This window comes from Vigna unguiculata, chromosome 5, assembly GCF_004118075.2.
Source record: "Vigna unguiculata cultivar IT97K-499-35 chromosome 5, ASM411807v1, whole genome shotgun sequence".
Taxonomy (NCBI): domain Eukaryota; kingdom Viridiplantae; phylum Streptophyta; class Magnoliopsida; order Fabales; family Fabaceae; genus Vigna; species Vigna unguiculata.
The window spans coordinates 12,886,332-12,904,561 of NC_040283.1; the positions used below are offsets into that span (position 1 = coordinate 12,886,332).

The 18,230-nt window shown below is 31.2% G+C and overlaps 1 protein-coding gene across 2 annotated transcripts; it reads right to left on the minus strand.

Annotated features, from left to right (window-relative positions):
- Positions 1 to 553: 553 nt before the first annotated feature.
- LOC114185282 (receptor-like cytoplasmic kinase 176) lies at positions 554 to 3,759 on the minus strand. 2 transcript variants are annotated; one of them, XM_028072920.1, is made up of 7 exons: positions 3,526 to 3,759; positions 3,320 to 3,384; positions 2,356 to 2,678; positions 1,992 to 2,127; positions 1,689 to 1,831; positions 1,467 to 1,590; positions 554 to 1,340 (listed from the first exon to the last, which is right to left on the minus strand). In XM_028072920.1, exons 2-7 carry the CDS (start codon positions 3,369 to 3,371, stop codon positions 886 to 888), a joined length of 1,233 nt encoding a protein of 410 aa, XP_027928721.1. In that variant the 5' UTR covers positions 3,372 to 3,384; positions 3,526 to 3,759; the 3' UTR covers positions 554 to 885. The 2 variants fall into 2 exon arrangements, with proteins under 2 accessions (XP_027928721.1, XP_027928722.1); XM_028072921.1 differs by having other exon boundaries at positions 3,499 to 3,685.
- Positions 3,760 to 18,230: the final 14,471 nt, after the last annotated feature.

Below are 18,230 nucleotides of genomic sequence, written 5' to 3' on the forward strand. Positions count from 1 at the left end.
ATTGAGTCTTAAAACACGACTCTAAACGCAGATACATTGTCAGTATATGTCTTCATCAAGTAGTTGGGAGTTTTTTATTCCATTATAAACCAGACACTAACTTATTAGTCTCACAAAATATATATTCTAATATATCAGACCTGATTTTGTTAAACTGAATTTCAACATTCCAAACATTTTTCTTTAATGTGTGTGTAGACATTAATGTGTACACACATGGATCAATAAATAAATAGTTACCTGCTGAATTGAATGTGCAGACTGCGGAATAAACAAGCATATACTTTAGATATATTCTGAAAACTAATTAAGAAAGCATGATAACAAAAGAAACTTCATTGGTTTTTATACTTTTTATATTTTCAAGAAACACCTTAAAATGATTCTCTCAGATACATGTCACTGCAACAAATGTCACAGGTGGGACATTTGACTTGAAACTTTCAAAAGATAAAGAAAATTGGTTGAACCACAAGTGACCCACAATGCTACCAGGATGATTTGAAACAGATGAAAAGCAGAGTGCACATGGATTGGTGGTTGGGGAGGAAAGTCAAGTAGTCAACAGTATGCAGACTTTTTCACATTGTTAAAGCAAAAGATAATATGCAGAGAGCATAAACCACATGGGTGGTGTTGTTGCAAATTTTTACAGGGTTCAAAATTAATGAACACCATAATCTCAAGGATCCACATTAGACTCTTGCATGTCTAACAATCAGGACCACAATAGCAAAAAAAATCTATATATATATATATATATAGCACAAAATATGACAGAAATAATGCAAACTATACATTGCTTACATAAATATGGTTCATGCCACACCTAAACCTCTGAATCCTGTGTGTTCTGCTTCCTACTTGCCGCATCAGAAAACTGTATCAACCGCCAAGGAGAGAAGCTGTAGGTCTGGGATAAGCAGAAGGCGTTCTAGGTCCATCTGCACCACCAGCGGTGCCGGTGGATCGGCCTTGGCCGGAATTGCGTACATGGTGATGTTTATGATCACCACCTTTTCTCTGCATGTCCTTTGATTCCTGAAGCTGCTCCAATGCTTTTACCACCTCATCCATATTTGGCCTGCACCTGGACTCCATAGAAAGACATTGCATGGCAAGTGCAGCTGCTGCTTGAGCTCGAGCATGTGAATATTGACCTTCCAAACGTGGATCCATTATACGGAAAACTCTTCGTTTATTAGATAGGTAAGGTTTCGCCCATTCAACAAGGTTATGCTCCCCAGATGGCTGGTTCTTGTCTATGGCTCGTCTTCCTGATATCATTTCCAGAAGAACTACTCCAAAACTATATACGTCACTCTTTGCAGTGAGATGACCTACCAAAACAAAAATTTCGATCACAAAATTGTAGGTAATAATAATCTATTAACCAAAACAGCATACATTAGGGTGAAATGAAATCTATGCTAGGAGGGCAATTTGACAAACACTTTGGTTGATACCTGTTGCTAAATACTCTGGAGCTGCATATCCTCGGGTTCCCATGACCCTGGTAGAGACATGGCTTTTATCACCGGTTGGACCATCTCTGGCCAACCCAAAATCAGAAAGTTTGGCGTTATAATGCTGCAAAGAACACGCAGTGAAGCAACTCAGTGATCAACTCTATATCGACCAATTTTAAACCATTGAAAGAAATGCTCAAATTCCAATTATGCACATACTGTATCAAGTAATATATTTGAAGTTTTAAAGTCACGATATATGACTTTAGGTTCTGTGCTGTGAAGAAAAGCAAGGCCCTTTGCAGCCCCAAGAGCTATTTTCATTCGCAAACTCCACGAGAATGGCTGAAAGTAAGAACCTCCTGTATTTATGATGATTTCAAGCAACATTAGTATTGGAACTCAGGATTAGATTTAACATTATTAATCAACTTTTATTGAGGAAAATGAAAATTTCTTTAAAGGAGTACAAACAAAAAGGAATAAAGAATTATGGATTCAACTAAAGTAGAAGGTACTAACTTCTAAAAAGATGATTTTCCATGCTGCCCTTAGGCATGAATTCATAAACCAAAAGCCGATGCTCGTCCTCAAAGCAGTATCCTATTAACTTGACAAGGTTAGGATGCTGCAGTTGCCCAAGATAGTTGATTTCAGCCTGAGACAAACATTGCAAAAGAAGAGGACATCAACAATTATGCAATTTGGGAATTGGTAAAACTTCAGTGTCAAAGTCAAGTTCTGCTAAAAATCCCCCACACAGAATCAGACAGGAAAAATGAATGAATATCTAAAATGCTTGCAGTTGCCTAGAATTTTGTTGATATACAACGAAATTTTCAGACAAAACGATAAGTATCAAGCAAGTAATTCAACTGATACTTACCAACCATTCTCTGTGACCCTGGAACCCGTCTTGGTTAAGCTTCTTCACAGCAACAATCATGCCTATTCCCGGTTTGGTAGCAGTAAGAGAATGTTCATCAATCCAGCCCTTAAAAACTGAACCAAACCCACCCTCCCCCAAGACACTATCTGGGCGGAAATTTCTTGTGGCGACTCTTAGCTCATTATAGCTGAAGCTTTTCAAGTTGGACGATTGCAAGATTTCACCTTCACTCCGAGAAGTGACGGATATGGAGGCTGATGAGTTCCTGCTAGTTGAGCTGATGTCATGGCCACTCCTGCTGACACTTCTCGAGGTTATCCCTACATGAACACACAGAAAAAAGACTCACTTACCATCACTAACCTTGAAACAAACAAATCATCACTTCTAAAAGCAAATTCACATGGAATCCCAAAACCCGTCAACCTATTCTTCTGTTGTCCTAACAACAATTTCCCTCGGACTGAGATAACAGCTTCTCTCCTGAAAATTACCTAGCAGAAAACCTTACTTCCGGAGGGATTAAAAGAAAGGTGAAAAGCTTATAAATTAGTTTTGCTAGTGAATTGTAGTGCAAAACCATTCAAAAACTTTTCAATCCCATTTTTTACTCCCATACCAAAACCAAGCCTGAGATGAACTTTCAAGGGAGTGTGGAAAAGCTACAATTGACATGAATACCCAAATCCAAAATATACCCATCCAATGGGTCTCTGAAATCAAACCCTTTTTTTCATCAGACACAGATCACCATATCAGAAAAGGCATAGCAGACTTTCAAGGATCTTAATCGTGTATTACAGACTCGGAAACATGAACATGACAGCAAAACTATCCATAAAGTTATCAGCTTTAAGCCTATCTCATGTTCATTTCCCCCCACCCCAGAAGAAAAGTAAGCCCAGTTTCGTAATTGAGAGAAGAAAATGAAGACACAAGCCAAACAAAAATCAAAACTGACCTGTATTGGAAGGACTCACAGCCTTAATCCTATTACTCCAGCAAGCACCCATCAACAAACCACCCCTGTGACCAAGTCAAAGGTTGAGCCTTTCAGATGCAAGGAAAAAACCACATACTCTGAAACTCTAAAGGTGAAAATGCAAATTTGCAGAAATGAGGAAAAAAGGGCCAACAAACCCCAGAATGAAACACTGTTGAACCCACCAGGATGAAGGCAGATCTCAGTAATTACGCGCTCAGTAGCTGAGATTTCAGAAGCCTTTTTCGACCTTTTATGATTAGGGGTTTGATGAGAAGGGTCGTGGAAGGAAGCAAGAAGGGTCAAAACAGGAACTTTGATCACTTTGTTGATGGTGGCTTTTGTAAATGATAATATTGTAGCCTTTTTTGGACCCTTTTGGCTAACCAGCGAAAGTGGAATAGAAGGTTGACTTCATCTTTCACCATCTTCTTTCTCTTTTTGTCTTTTTTCCACCCAACATTAATTAAGGGAATATACATCAAACTATAATTATCTAAACATAAAAAATTAAAATCATACACATAGTTAAAAACTTGAAAAGAGTTTAGTGTCCCAAATAAATGTTAAAAAATGTAAATGATAATTCAAAAAACTGTTCATTAAATTGGTCAAAGAAGATTAAATTTTTTTGTCGGGTGATTTCATCTTGTGTAGAATAATGATGATGATGAAACAGCTTGTAATTATCGTTTAAGTTTTTCAGTTTGAAGTTTAATTTTACACTTCTGTCAAAGAGAAAAAAAGGTTTTTAATTTTACACCATCATCACGTTTTTGTCGGTCAAGGAGTGTTGTCTTCTTCTGAGACTTTGTCCCCACTTTTATTTAATGATTCCTGTATACATAATTTACAATTATTAGACAATCACTTATTTCATCTGTTTACGTTTATTATGGTAACATAAGATTATCCATTTTCCACATTCAATGTTATCTAAAAAAACACTATATACTATTTTCAATGTTATTTAAAATATTATTTACCATTTTCAATGTTAACATTAAATGCATATTCGTAATACTTTTATTTTTATTTTGAAAGATTATCAAAATATTTCATATTTAACAACAAAAGTATAGTTTAAAATATCCTGTTTTTTTAGTAAAAATGTTTTTTTATACGCTTACTTGAATGACAATAAGAAATTACTAAAAAAAAAAGAAATTGTAGGACATTAGTACGAATATCAAATTGACTTAGTTATTTTTGTAATTAGTTTGTGTTTACTCGCCTTATAAATACTTAGTCTATTTTGATATCTTTTATAAATAGATTTGTCTTGTCTGATTTCATATCTAGTCTATTCATATAAAAAATGGTTCAACCTACTTCAAATTAAAATAATTATATTTATAGTAATGCATGAAACTAAAATTTTATAAATAAGAATTAAATGTTTTACATTATTTCTAGTCCATTAAATAATTTAGAACATGAGACTAATTCACCCGTCAATTCTAAAATTTTAATATTGTTTCATTAATTATAATTATGAGTCTTAATAAATAGTTTTTATATGTCTAACTTAATTTTACAAAATCATCTTCTAAGATGATGTTTGCATTTGTTTGTGTGGAACTTTCAACACACTTGTCTCACATCGCAGTATATGCATCTCGCGTGTGGTGTGTGTGGGAATAGGCATTAATAAGGGGTCAGAGAACTGTCTCGTAGTAGGTGGGATATTAAACTCAACAAACAACAAACTTTACTAAAATAAATTCTAACTCAAGACTCTATAACATGTTACAAAGAAAACTTTAAACGTATTGTAACCTTACAAAATCGATTTGTAAGGTGTGATTTATACTCACTCCTTACAACACACACTGCTCACGTTGAGGCATATACATCTTGTGTGTGAAACTAGACATTAATGGGTAGTATAATAACATAGGCTCTAGTTATGGCTCTGGTACCATGCTAAGAAGTGAACTTTAAGTCTACTCAACCTCACAAAACCTACTTGTAAAGTGAGGTTTGCACACACTTATATATTGTAATCTCATCTTATCTTTATTCGATATGAGATTTCCAACACACACTCTCATGCTGAGGCATATCCATCTCGTACGTGGGATTAGACATTAGTAGGTGATTCAATAGCAGGTGGAAAATTAGATTCAACAAACGACAAATTTCGCTAAAATTAGACTTTGATTCCATATTAAGAAGTGGATTTTAAACCTAACTCAATCTTGTCACTAGTCAACGTGAGACTTCCAACAATGAGTTTTCAAATTTTTCACATGATGCTTAATATAATTAATTAAATAATATACATAATTCTAAATGTTCTAGAAAATTTGAAGCAATAGATTCTAGATAAGTTGATTACAAATTATTTAGTTTGTGGAGAAATATCTCATTATGGTTCTTTCTAACACACGTTTGTAAAAATGTTAAATTTAGAAAATTAGTTTAATAGACTTTAACTATGATAGTTATAAAATCATTAATTTACATTATATTTTTCATTTAATAGTTTTTATGTTTTAGAAAATACATATTATATATATATATATATATATATATATATATATATATATATATATATATATATATATATATATATATATATATTTCAAAGAGACAAATTTTTATTGTCTCAATTTTGTAATGACCAATTGTTTTTCTAAAAGAATATAATGTAAATAATTGTATTCATTTTAACCAACTTTCATAGTGTTGCTTTTAATTTTATGTAATTTTGATTATAATACTATTTTTGTATCCTTAATAGTATGGATTCTCTTATATTATACTTTTCTCATTTTTCTTTTCATATAATATTTCTTTATCAAAGAAACAGAAAACTATAAAATGAATAAATACAAATTTTTAAACTCAATCTTCTCATGCCTTTTTTTCTCTTCTCCGAAGGATCTGTACTATACACATTTCAAATCAGCACCAAACACATGCAATTGAATATTCTCTCATACTAGTCTTTTCTTTGTACCATGTTTTTCACTCATGTACAAAAAATTACTCCAATAGCAAATATCGGTTCAAATCATATAAAATTGACCAAGTCAACACCATATAAGTGTACAATTTCTATATGAAGAAAAAAAAAGTGTACATTATACAACAAGATAATATTGATTCTAAAAAGTTTTAGTCATAATTCAATTTCGAAGTTTAAAGTTAAACCACCTTGAACTATTGTAAATAAAATCAATTACTGTAATAAAAAAATGATTAATTTGACAAATAGAATATATTTTACAAGTGTTATCTCTTGTTCATAGCATTTGAGAGTTATACATTTTGAAGACGATTTCTTCTTTATTTATGCAGTACATATTTTAACATTACTTTGATTAAAGTTAACTATATCATCAAAGTGAACTAAACATTAAATAAACACATATAATACTTTATTACATTGGAGAAAACCTATTTCTAAAAATAAAAAATTAGGTTACGTTTATTAATTATCTTTTGAATACTTAGTTACGAAATCACATTATTAAAAAATTATTATTATTTATATTTGTTTCGGAGTAGGGGCCAAGAGCCTACTAAAAGAACCTCTTCGACTTGCGCTGCCTTTCTCCACTCCTGTAACTTCAGCGAAATCCACTCCTTAGCTCGATCGGCTGAGATGACGATCGGGGTACCTGTCTAAAGTACTCCGATGCTTAAGTCAGAAAGGACCGATCGGTGTATCAAAATATCTGTTGCAATAAATGCGAAATTAAGATCCTTACCAACCTACCTTTGGGCCCTATTTATAGTTTTCTGTGTGGGCCTGCGATTAGGGTTCCTTAATCACGGCCCAATGATCCTTTAATCAAGATTATTGACTTATTTAACGTTAATTAACTCGATTGATCGACTGTCTGATAGTGCAGTCGATGGCCGCTTGGCTAGGTTAGTTATACTGTTTTTAATAAGTAAATCATTCATGTGCGCATGGCCGACCGACAGACATATGCGAAGGAGTACACAAGTGTAAAGGGATTGATCGACCGATGGGTGATTCGTTGATGGTCACGTATGTTCTGGTTATCCGATCGACCGATGTGCCATTTGGGGTCCGTGTCGCTCGACTAGGTGTTACCGATGGGCCGATGGATATTAACATGATTAGGTTGTGACTCATATGTTCAACCGTTCGACTGATGGTCTTATGGTTTATTTGTCATCCGTTCGACCGATGGCCCTTAGCTATGTAGCTGATCGACAGAATCGATTTGCTGTTCGACCGCTCGACCGATGGCCTTTCATTTATAACTTCTTCAACTTTGGCCGATTGACCAATTGGGAGTACAGTACAATATTATTTACAGTGACTAATTAAAAACCATATATGATTAATGTTAAAAAAAACTTCTATGTAAATTGAGGTATGCTTTATATTAATTTTCATTAAAAATGGATTCTATTTCAATAACTTATAAAGTAATGGTCACAATATGTATAAATATAAATAAATAAAAGCAATGGTATTAACATAACTCATCGCGATAAATTTCTATTTCTAATTGAAATGACAAAAAAAAAGGTACCTGAATTCTGTTCTACAAATATTGCATATTAATTTACATTATATAAATATTAAAGTAATACATTAATATTTGTTATTCTATTATCTTGGTAATTAACCTTAAAAAGGACAACTTGTTAAACTATTGATGGATATTTTTCTTTGGGTAAGAAAATATTGATGAAGATTGATAAATTTACCAAGTCAAGTCAAAATAATTTCAATAAAATAATGGCAGGTTAAGTGATGAATTACGAGTTGCTAAAGGTGTTGCCATATTGGATTTGATAACAGATTCTGACTAATAATTAATTATCCAATTATCGTAGTTGAATAGAATAGAAAGAAAAAGACTAAGTAATTTTAAGATTTGATCGTAGAATTTTCATGATCATTCAATTATGATGATGACCTTTTAAGTACTTGATGGAAAAATGAATTTTGGAGTTAAAGACTGAAATCATGTGCACACACATGTGTGTTCCTGTTTTGATGATTAAAAAATAATTGTGAGATTTGTGACAAAGATTAGGTAAGAATCTTCAGAACAAATTCTGCAGTTTAGAATTTCGTAGTTGACTGCAGCTAACCGTGTCGCATATACACAGTCTAAGAATGTGTATTCATACGAATTTGGGGACACGTGTGTGTATTTATACTGTCATAACAATACTTAATTTGTAAGTGAATTAATCAAACTTAACGTCATCATTCAATGGTCCAAGGAAGATTATTATTGTTATTGTTTATTAGGAAACAAAAGAAGATTGCATTTATAAATAAACAAATAAATATGTAAGAGGAAGAAGATGATTAAATATTTTTAGGTATTTTTTAGTCTTTAATAAATTTGTTCTTTCTATGTTTTTTTCATTTTATTTTGGCTTGAAAGTTATGCAATGTGTAATGAGGAGAAAAACTTGAGGTGGGAAAGTGGGATTGACAAGTATTTGTTGTGTTGATACATCCCCTTGAAACCACTAATAGTTTATCCTTTCATGTAGAAAATTTTCACTTATTGACATAATTTAGAAGATTTGTATCTACTTGAATTAACCAATCCAATGGCTCACATCCATAAAAGAAGTAGCATTTAAGGAGGGAAAATTTGTGGGAATAAAGAGGGAGAGGTGGACTAGAATAGGAGTGTTGGATCGAATGATTGTCTCTAGACTAAAAATTAAGATATAACTCTTTTTACTTTAAAACATAATAGTTTAAGCATCACAATATTATTTTAACTTGACTCACCTGATATTTATCATTAAACATTTGATGTACCTTGTAATAATCCTTTTCTAAGCAATTATCCTACTACCAACAATCTCCTCCCAACGATTGTCATGCTGAGAATTAAACCTATGACATTGACTTTAATACTAATTGGTGGATTGAGTGTTTACTACAAAAACATAAGTTATAACAAATAGTCACGACAATTTCTTTTTTTTTTTTCTTTTATTCAAGAACATAGAAACACAAATATATTGTGATTTCACTGGTGCAGGAAGAGGATTTGGCAGCGGTTATTTTTGTCATTTTTCTCCGGTTTCAGAATTGAGGCATATTAGGACGAGGCCAAATGGGGTCAGGCTTTGGCCTCGGGTGTGAACCGAAGCAGAAACCCCACATTCTGCCTCGGTTCTTATGAGAACCAAAGCTATATGGTGCGATAGAAAATCAACCCTAGATTCTTCCGTCACCTGGGTTCTTCCGCTACCTTCGGACCACCATGGAAGTTGTTGTCCATCTTCGACTCACCAAAAAACACCACACCACCTAGGAACCTTCGCCACTCGCATCTTCATTCATCAACGAGTCCACTATCATCTCGCAACGATCATCGAAGACAGAACCACCAACGTTCACCTCAAATCTGCATCATGAACAACAACATCGTGGATTGTTGCAGCGTTCGCAGGGAAGGAGACCCAACAGTGCGACGTGGTGGTGCAAGGTAGACGGAGCAACAGACCTGTGGTGGCGTGAATAGTTGGAGCACAACAACAGTATGCGCGAGGCGCAATGAGAGGAATCACAGGCGTGAGGAAGAAGAAGAAGAAGAAGAAAAGGGATTTGCGTTTTTGAACCCTAATAGAACATATGGCCTCGGTTCAATTTTTAACCGAGGCAAAAAACTCTTTTTTGTACTAGTTCAATTTCACCCGAGGCCAAACATCATTCTAGTGGCATTTTTGAAATACTAGCCAACTTTTTGGCCTCGGTTCAATTTTTAATCGACGTAGAAAACCCTTTTTGGCACCGGTTTTCTTAGAACCGAAGCAGAAAGGTGTATTCTGTCTCGGGTATATTCTGAACAGAGGCATAAAACTTGAAAAAAATTACAAAAAAGCCACCGCGTCATTTTATGCTTCGGTTAAGTGACAACCAAGGCCTATAACACGAGTTAAAAAACCTAAACTGCACTAGTCTTTGACAAACCTAACATCAAACAATGATGCACCTTGCATTAGAAGAAAGCACAACTATAGTAATAATAGTGTGGTAAAAGGATTTGGAATAGGTTGGAAACTACAGGGATATGGTAGATTGAAGGTCCAAAAAACATGTAGAACATAAGGAGTAGAATATGAGTTTGGGTTGGGAAGTGGTGATTTGGGTAAAGATGGTTGACAATAATGTGTTAATGGCATGATGGATATTGTTTTGTTTAGTTAATAGTGTAAATTGGCAATAATTCATAACATGTTGAAACGTTGTATAATGTCATTTTATTGTTGACGAACAATATAAAGTTGTGTTTATAGGTTAACTACTTTTTCTATTATGGTTTGCCACGTCTCATTAAAGTCTTTTATTTAGTTTAGTAATAATTGCAACAATATAGCAACTTACGGTACAATTAATTTAAAAAAAACTAAACATATATATATATATATAGAAAATTTTTCATTAATAATCAATTTTAGTGATCAAAAGTGATTACACATTATAGTGATAAATTTAAATACCAATTTATAAATTTTTTTGTTACTTAAATAATCATTATTATGAATAAAAAATTATAATTAGTTTCTAAATTAGTCACTAATTAATTAAAGACTAATTTAAGAACTAATTCTTTAGTAACAAAAACATTAGTCTTTAAATGGTCACTAGAAAATCATATTTTAAGAGTGACAATGTTTTAAAATAATGAGATCCTATTATTCTTTTAATAATAAAAGGTTTATATATAAATAGAAATTTCATAAAAGAATTTCATTATCTAGAAAACACTTCATCTCTCTTTAATCTATTTTTCTAAAACTCTCTCCCTTCTCTCTAAAATCTCTCACCGTACGTTCATCATTTTGAAAATCAGAAACCACTAGAGTGATCACTACGACGAGATTTTCGAGTCTGTCCAATCAGTTCTCTTAAGTAAGTTGTATTTCTGCTCTTTCCTCGGTCAATTCTCTTAAAGCCTGCATGTGATCCTTTCTGCATTGCATGTGAATTCTGAGTTTTCTGTGAGAATCTCTACTGGTCAATGGTTCTAATGATGTTCATTGATCATGTTTCTGTTATTTCTAGGTTGAATTGTGAGTGTCGACAATAAAAAGGGGCTTTTAGGGTACTCCGTAGACGTCTGAGTCAATTGTAGGTAAGGAAAGCTAAATATACTGCTTGGTTATTATATAATTGTTTGATTTATATATCTCATGATTTAAGATGAGTTTTTGCTTGTAAAATTGATGTTTAAGAGGTATGAGATTTGGGTGTAAATTGAAAAGGGAGTGGTTTTGAAATTTGTCTGTATATGATATATGTGCTAGTACAAATTATATTGATAATGATATGGAAATGAGTTTTTGTATAAAGTCTGATGTATGTGAGGATCCTCTGGTGATTTGGACTAGTAATGGCTACAGAATTATGCAGAAACTATTGTTCTGCATAATTATGCAGACTTGTTGGGCAAATTATGCATCAAGGGTAGCTCTGATATGGAGGTCGTTAGGCGAGTAATTCTCGTTGGGCGACTTTCAAAACAAAGATGCCTTTGATTCATGCTTCGTTGGACGAGCATTTCTCGCTGGGGATTTAATTCTCGTTAGGCAACTATTTGGTCACAGGTCGAAACTGGTGTTTCGCCCAGCGAGAGAATGGATTCCCTAGGCGAGTGTTCTAGGGTTTGAACATATATCAGTCAACCTAAATTTTCTACTGTATGTGTTTTTGTACTTAATTGATAAAGATTAATTGATTTTATTGTGTTTCTAAAAGCATAGAATGAGATGTGAATTATATGATTTTATGGAGAAATTCTAAGTGATAGTATTCAAGTGAATGCAATAACATAAGGATTCTTTATGGTGATATCCTTTCTCTAATAACTACTCAAACTCAAATATAGTAGAGTAGGTTATGTCGTGAAGAGATGCAGGAGGTCCTAGGCATTACATTGGATAAAGTCCTAGGCACGAAGGGGACTTACCTTGTGAGTGGTTGGGTGATAACCCCTTGAGGCTAAACTCTACACAATTTCAGAACCACCACAGGTGCACATCACCATGAGTCTGATGTTAATTGCATACATCCGAATCATTGAGTCTAGAGTCATTTGTTTATGATGCATTTGTTTGACCATATGTTGTCTTGGTGAATTTGATTGCTTTAAATTTGTGATGTATAATTCTATAAATATTAGCTTACCCTTCCGCTCGTTCTGTGTTATGTCTTCTGTTATTTCTTTTGCAATGGTCATTTAAATGTGTGAGCAAAGGGAAGTGTAGGTGAAAATACTCCTTTATTGGACAACAACGAGTCTATCCAGTAGGAGTGGCATAGTAGTTGCAGCTTGTTTTGTTAGGAGTCTTAGAACTCTCGTTTTCCTCCTCCTTATGCTTTGTACATATATATAGATATAGTTTTGTTCATGCTGTAGTTTTAGAGGATGACTATATATTTATGATGCACGGATACGATACGTGTATCAGATACAACACGATACATTTATTTTGAAAATAATAGGACACGATACGTGATATATGAATATTGAAAAATGGGTACAATAATTCTTAAAAACATAATAAATATATGATTGTTATTGTGTTAATCCAAATTATGTACTAAAATTATCAACATAAAAGTACCATTGTAAGATAACTTTTAAATAATGACCAATTTTAGTAACCAAAAATATGTTAGAGACCAATTTTCTAATTAGAGAACAATTTATAAACTAATTATTTTAGTAGTCAAAACCTTGGTAGCTAATGTTAGTGACCAATTATTTTGGTAGTCAAAACTTTGGTTGCTAATGTTAGTGACCAATTTAGAAATCAATTCATAATAAACATTATTTTAATTATCAATTTAGAGACTAATTATAATTTTTAGTTTTTAAATTGATACTTAAATTGGTCACTATATAGTGACTAATTATTTTTGTTACTAAAATTGATCATTATTCAAATATTTTCTTGTACTGTACTACGACTTTGTAAATTAGATACTCCACTTTCAATAAAATATCTTAAAGTATCGAATACGGATACGTGTCAGACACATATACGTTACCCAAGTTAAAGTATCGGTGCATCATAACTATATATATATATATATATATATATATATATATATATATATTGATATTAAAAAGCGGATAGAGAAAACGCATATAAGAAAACATATATATATATATAAGAATATATATATATATATATATATATATATATATATATATATATATATATATATATATATATATAATATTATGTTTAGTAACTTATAATTATTAAATGGGATATTACATTAGTTACCAAGATTTTTGCTATTACAGAAATTAATTTATAATTAGTTAGTGACTAATTTAACGATCTGTTTTTAATTATAATAGTAATTATTTTAGTAATTAATAACTTTTTATTTTGTAAATTGATGATACACTAACTAATAAATTTTGATCATTAAAATTGATGGTTAATCATACATTCTCTTATAATATATATATATATATATATATATATATATATATATATATATATATATATATATATATGATACTGTAGCATAGCATAAGAATATTCCAAAAATGATGTAAGGAATGATTCAGTTATATACTCAAACATAATTAATGAATCACACGGACCTAGTAAAGCTTCCAATAGGCTTTAAGTAGATAAATATGATATCCCATGTTTTTATTCATAAATCATTTATCAAATTTAAAAATAAAAAAGTAATGTAACTATAGGAATGAAATAAGAAAAAGAAAAACAAACAAAGAGCACACTACAAAAAAAATTATAAGAAATGTCATCATATTGAATCAAAAGAAAAATTTAAAATGCAAAGGCAAATTTAAACTTAAATAACTTATTAGAAATAAGTGTGCAAGTTAATGAATAATTTTAGTGTAGGAACAAAATATTTCAAACAATATTGCAACAGTCTTTCTTAGAGAATAAAATATACATTGCATAGTAAGAGAATCTTAAGCATTGCGAAGTTTCATTGTATATACATTTTGTCTAAGTCAAGTCAAATGAATAATTGATCAAAGACAAGTAAGAGAAAAGTGAAAGAATAAAAAAATGAAAATGATAAAATTCAAAATAATGTGAAATTTGGCAGCAACTTTTTCATCTATGACAAAGAAATTGATAAATACTTGACATAAAGTAGTCACTGTCAGATCTATATCAACTATCCTATTTAACAAAGAAAAATATTTTCTTTGTAAGATATGTGTCAAAAAAGAAGCAGGAGTCAGTCCAGCAAGCATGTCACATTTGTAAGCTTATTATTGTATGTGCATGCTTATTAGAAAACTCTTTTAAAAAAAATTGTTTATTAAAATTAGTTTATCTATAAATTAAGATTTCAAAAATTTAAAAATTAGTTCTATTTTATATATATATATTTTATTTCAAAACAAACTTATAAAAAAATTATCCAACGTATTTTAAAATATTTACTACTAAGCTTATAATTATCTATAGACTCTAATACCCCATTTTAGCATCTTAAAAGTGACACTTTATTATAATATTTGAAACAAATAATTTAATATATAAAATATATTAATACAGTCTTGCAAAATATATGATTATATAAATATATCATCTATACACTTAAACTTAAACTAACAAATCCTATAAAAAATGAATCACTTACTAAAACTCTTCAACACCTTCTACAATTCTAACTGATAGCTCATCATTATTCAGAGGTGTCTCTCTAAACTTATACTTTGTCTACTCTTACCAAACAAGTGATCATCGCAAAAGAAGAGACGAACAACACAAGAAGACACAAAACACACAACAGGGTAAGCTAGTGTATAAAAAAAGGCTTAAATACACATTTGGTCCCTATGTTCGTTGTGTTTGTTCAATTTGATCCTCATTTTCGTTTTGCGTTCAATTAGATCCTCATTTTCGTCAAATTTTGGTCAATTTGGTCCTTTTTACTATCAGTGTTTAAATAGTTAACGTTTTTGAAAAGTATGTCAAGTGTCAGTTTCTCTGAATTTTCTAATTCTTTTTTAATTTTTTAATTTTTTAATTTCAAAAAAATTGTTTACGTGTTAAGTCACAGTTGTGTCACATGTCAATGTTAGTGCTACGTGTTAGTTTGTGATTGTATTATTATTTTTTTGGTTCAATTTAGTTTCAATATTCATTATTTTTGTTCAATTCGGTCCCTATTTTTGTTATCTTCAATTTAGTCTCAGTTTATGTTAAAATTGAACAATTTTTTTCTTTCAAATTGAGACCAAATTTAATTTTTTATCAATATTATATATTTATTTTTAAAATTGACATTATTATTAATTATTTTTTAAATTTAATTATATAATATTATGCTTAAATATTAATTGAATATAATTCTTAGATTCAATTGTTAAATAGAATATAATTATTTAAAATATTATTAAAATATAATTATTAAATGTTTTAAAAATATATATAATATAATTTAATAATTATATCTAATAATATTTTAAATAATTAGATTCTATGTAACAATTAAATCTAAGAATTATATTCAGTTGATAATTAAATTTAATAATTTATAATTGAATTTTTAAAAAAATTAATAAAAATGTCAAATTTAGAAAAATTATTAGTATAATTTTTATAAAAGATATTAAATTTGGTGTCAATTTGTATGGGACAAAATTAATTCATTTTAACCAAAATTGGGACGAAAATGAAAAAAAAAAACATAACGAATATAGGGACTAAATTGAATAAAAATAACGAATGTAGGGACTAAATTGAACAAAAAAAAAACACAATCACAAACTGACACGTGGCACTGACATTAACACGTGGCATAATTATGACTTGACATGTGGACAATATTTTAAAATTAAAAAAAAAAATTAAAGCAAAGATTAAAAAAAATCAAATAGAATTAAAAAAAAACAAGAGCTGACACGTGACATTTAATGTTAAAAACATTAAGTATTTAAACACCGTTAGTACAAATGACCAAATTGACGAAAATGAGGACTTAATTGAATGCAAAACGAAAATGAGGACCAAATTGAATAAAAACAACAAAAATAAAGACCAAATGTTTATTTAAGCCTAAAAGAAATACTCTTACATATATTTATATCATGCCAAAAACCTATAATCAAGGTAGAAAGCATATATATTTCTATAATCACACAAGCGGTTGACATTAAACTTAATTATTCAGATACATGCCTTTGATATATGGTACACAAAAGGTGTTCACCTGTAAGAGTTGTTAAACTCTGCAAAGTCTAGCCACAAGGGGTCATCACCCAACCACACACAGAGGGTTAATCCCGTTCAAGCCTATGACCAAAGAACAAGTCTAAAGGCTAGTACCTCTTGCCACTCTCACCACATAACTCATTCTACTCTATATGAGTGTGAATGGTTATTAGAGTTCAAGATACCTCCCACCAATCATTCTCCCATATCAAGGCATACACTAAAATACTACCACAACCATCACCAGCAGTAACTTCTCCTTGAAATTACTTAAACATCATAACTTTGCATGCTTACACAACATTTCATACCAATTATCATCTTATATACCCACAATAACATTTTTATCTCAATTCATTGCAATAAGTACTATAGAATCTAGTTCAAGTATACAGAGAACTCCAAAGTACCCAAAACAGCAAAATAGGAAAACAGAGCAATTGGCGCTATATATTAAATACATCCAAACGGTGAAAACTATTTCTCTAACCACAAAATTTAGAACAAAGATCCAACCGGTCAAAATGAAGATTCACGTGTGTAGGATCATGTGTCAAAATTTTAGCTTAATCCGATTAATGAAGTCAGAATCTTTATTTTACCAATAAGACGCATTGTTGACAATTGGGTAGTACTGAGCGCCAAAAAGGGGAGTTGAGCGTTGATCAGCTCGTAAAAGCCAGCACTCAACGCTGCCATGGTGAGGCTAAGTGTTGTATCATATATCATCAATATCAAATTAAGGTTTTTAGGAAATCATGACCTGTTTCATAGCTCAAATTGGTACTCCTCCATTAGGTATTAGTCTGAAACAGTCTTTAAATCATAAGAATCAGTATTCATTAAACAATTTACATACCAAAATCACTCATACAATTAATGATAGTTATTGTAAGACCCGTGAAATTTAATTAATTAAATAATTAATTAATTAATAAATGCGGGTGGGAGAATTAATTATGACATTAAATTATGAGTGGAATGACATGGCAAAGTGCTAGCTTATGTGGTTGAGAGTACTTTGGTTTGTGTGAGAGGACTTGGGTTTAAGTCCTATGTATGCCATTTTGTGTTATCATTCCTTGTTATTTTAATATAGCATAATCATGTTGGGAAATAATATGATAATTGAATTATGATTGTTAGCATGAAATATGAATTGGCATGATGGTTTGATAATGATTTAGCAATGGCATGGTTATGGGTTTAAGTCTTGGAGAACTTACATTAAACTTTATTTTTTTGGCATTTTTGGATTTGGATTGAATATGAAAAGGTTGAAAGGAAACCCTAGTGGTATGGCAGCCAAGAGGGGGAGGGGAGGCTAAAAACAGATCATAAAGGGGTCCATGAATGGCAATTAACATCACAATTAAGTTTAGGTTCGTTTTATATTATCACCTAGCTTTTAGGACACCTTTAAAAGGCCATAGTGAGTTAAAAAGAAGGGTTTGGCAAGCTGGAAACTGTACCTACAGAGAGAGCACGAAAAATTCTGGAACTGAGTGAGGTTTGAGAGAGATTTGAGAGGCTGAATAGAGAGGAGCCAAGGAGGGCTAGTGTTCAAAGGAGAACTTTCAAAATTTCAAGGTTTAAAGCTAAAAAGGATCCAGGTTAGGGGAGTTTACTACGTTAAATTTGTTGTTTGGTATGAATTGTGTGAAAATCATACGTAAATTATGCATGATCT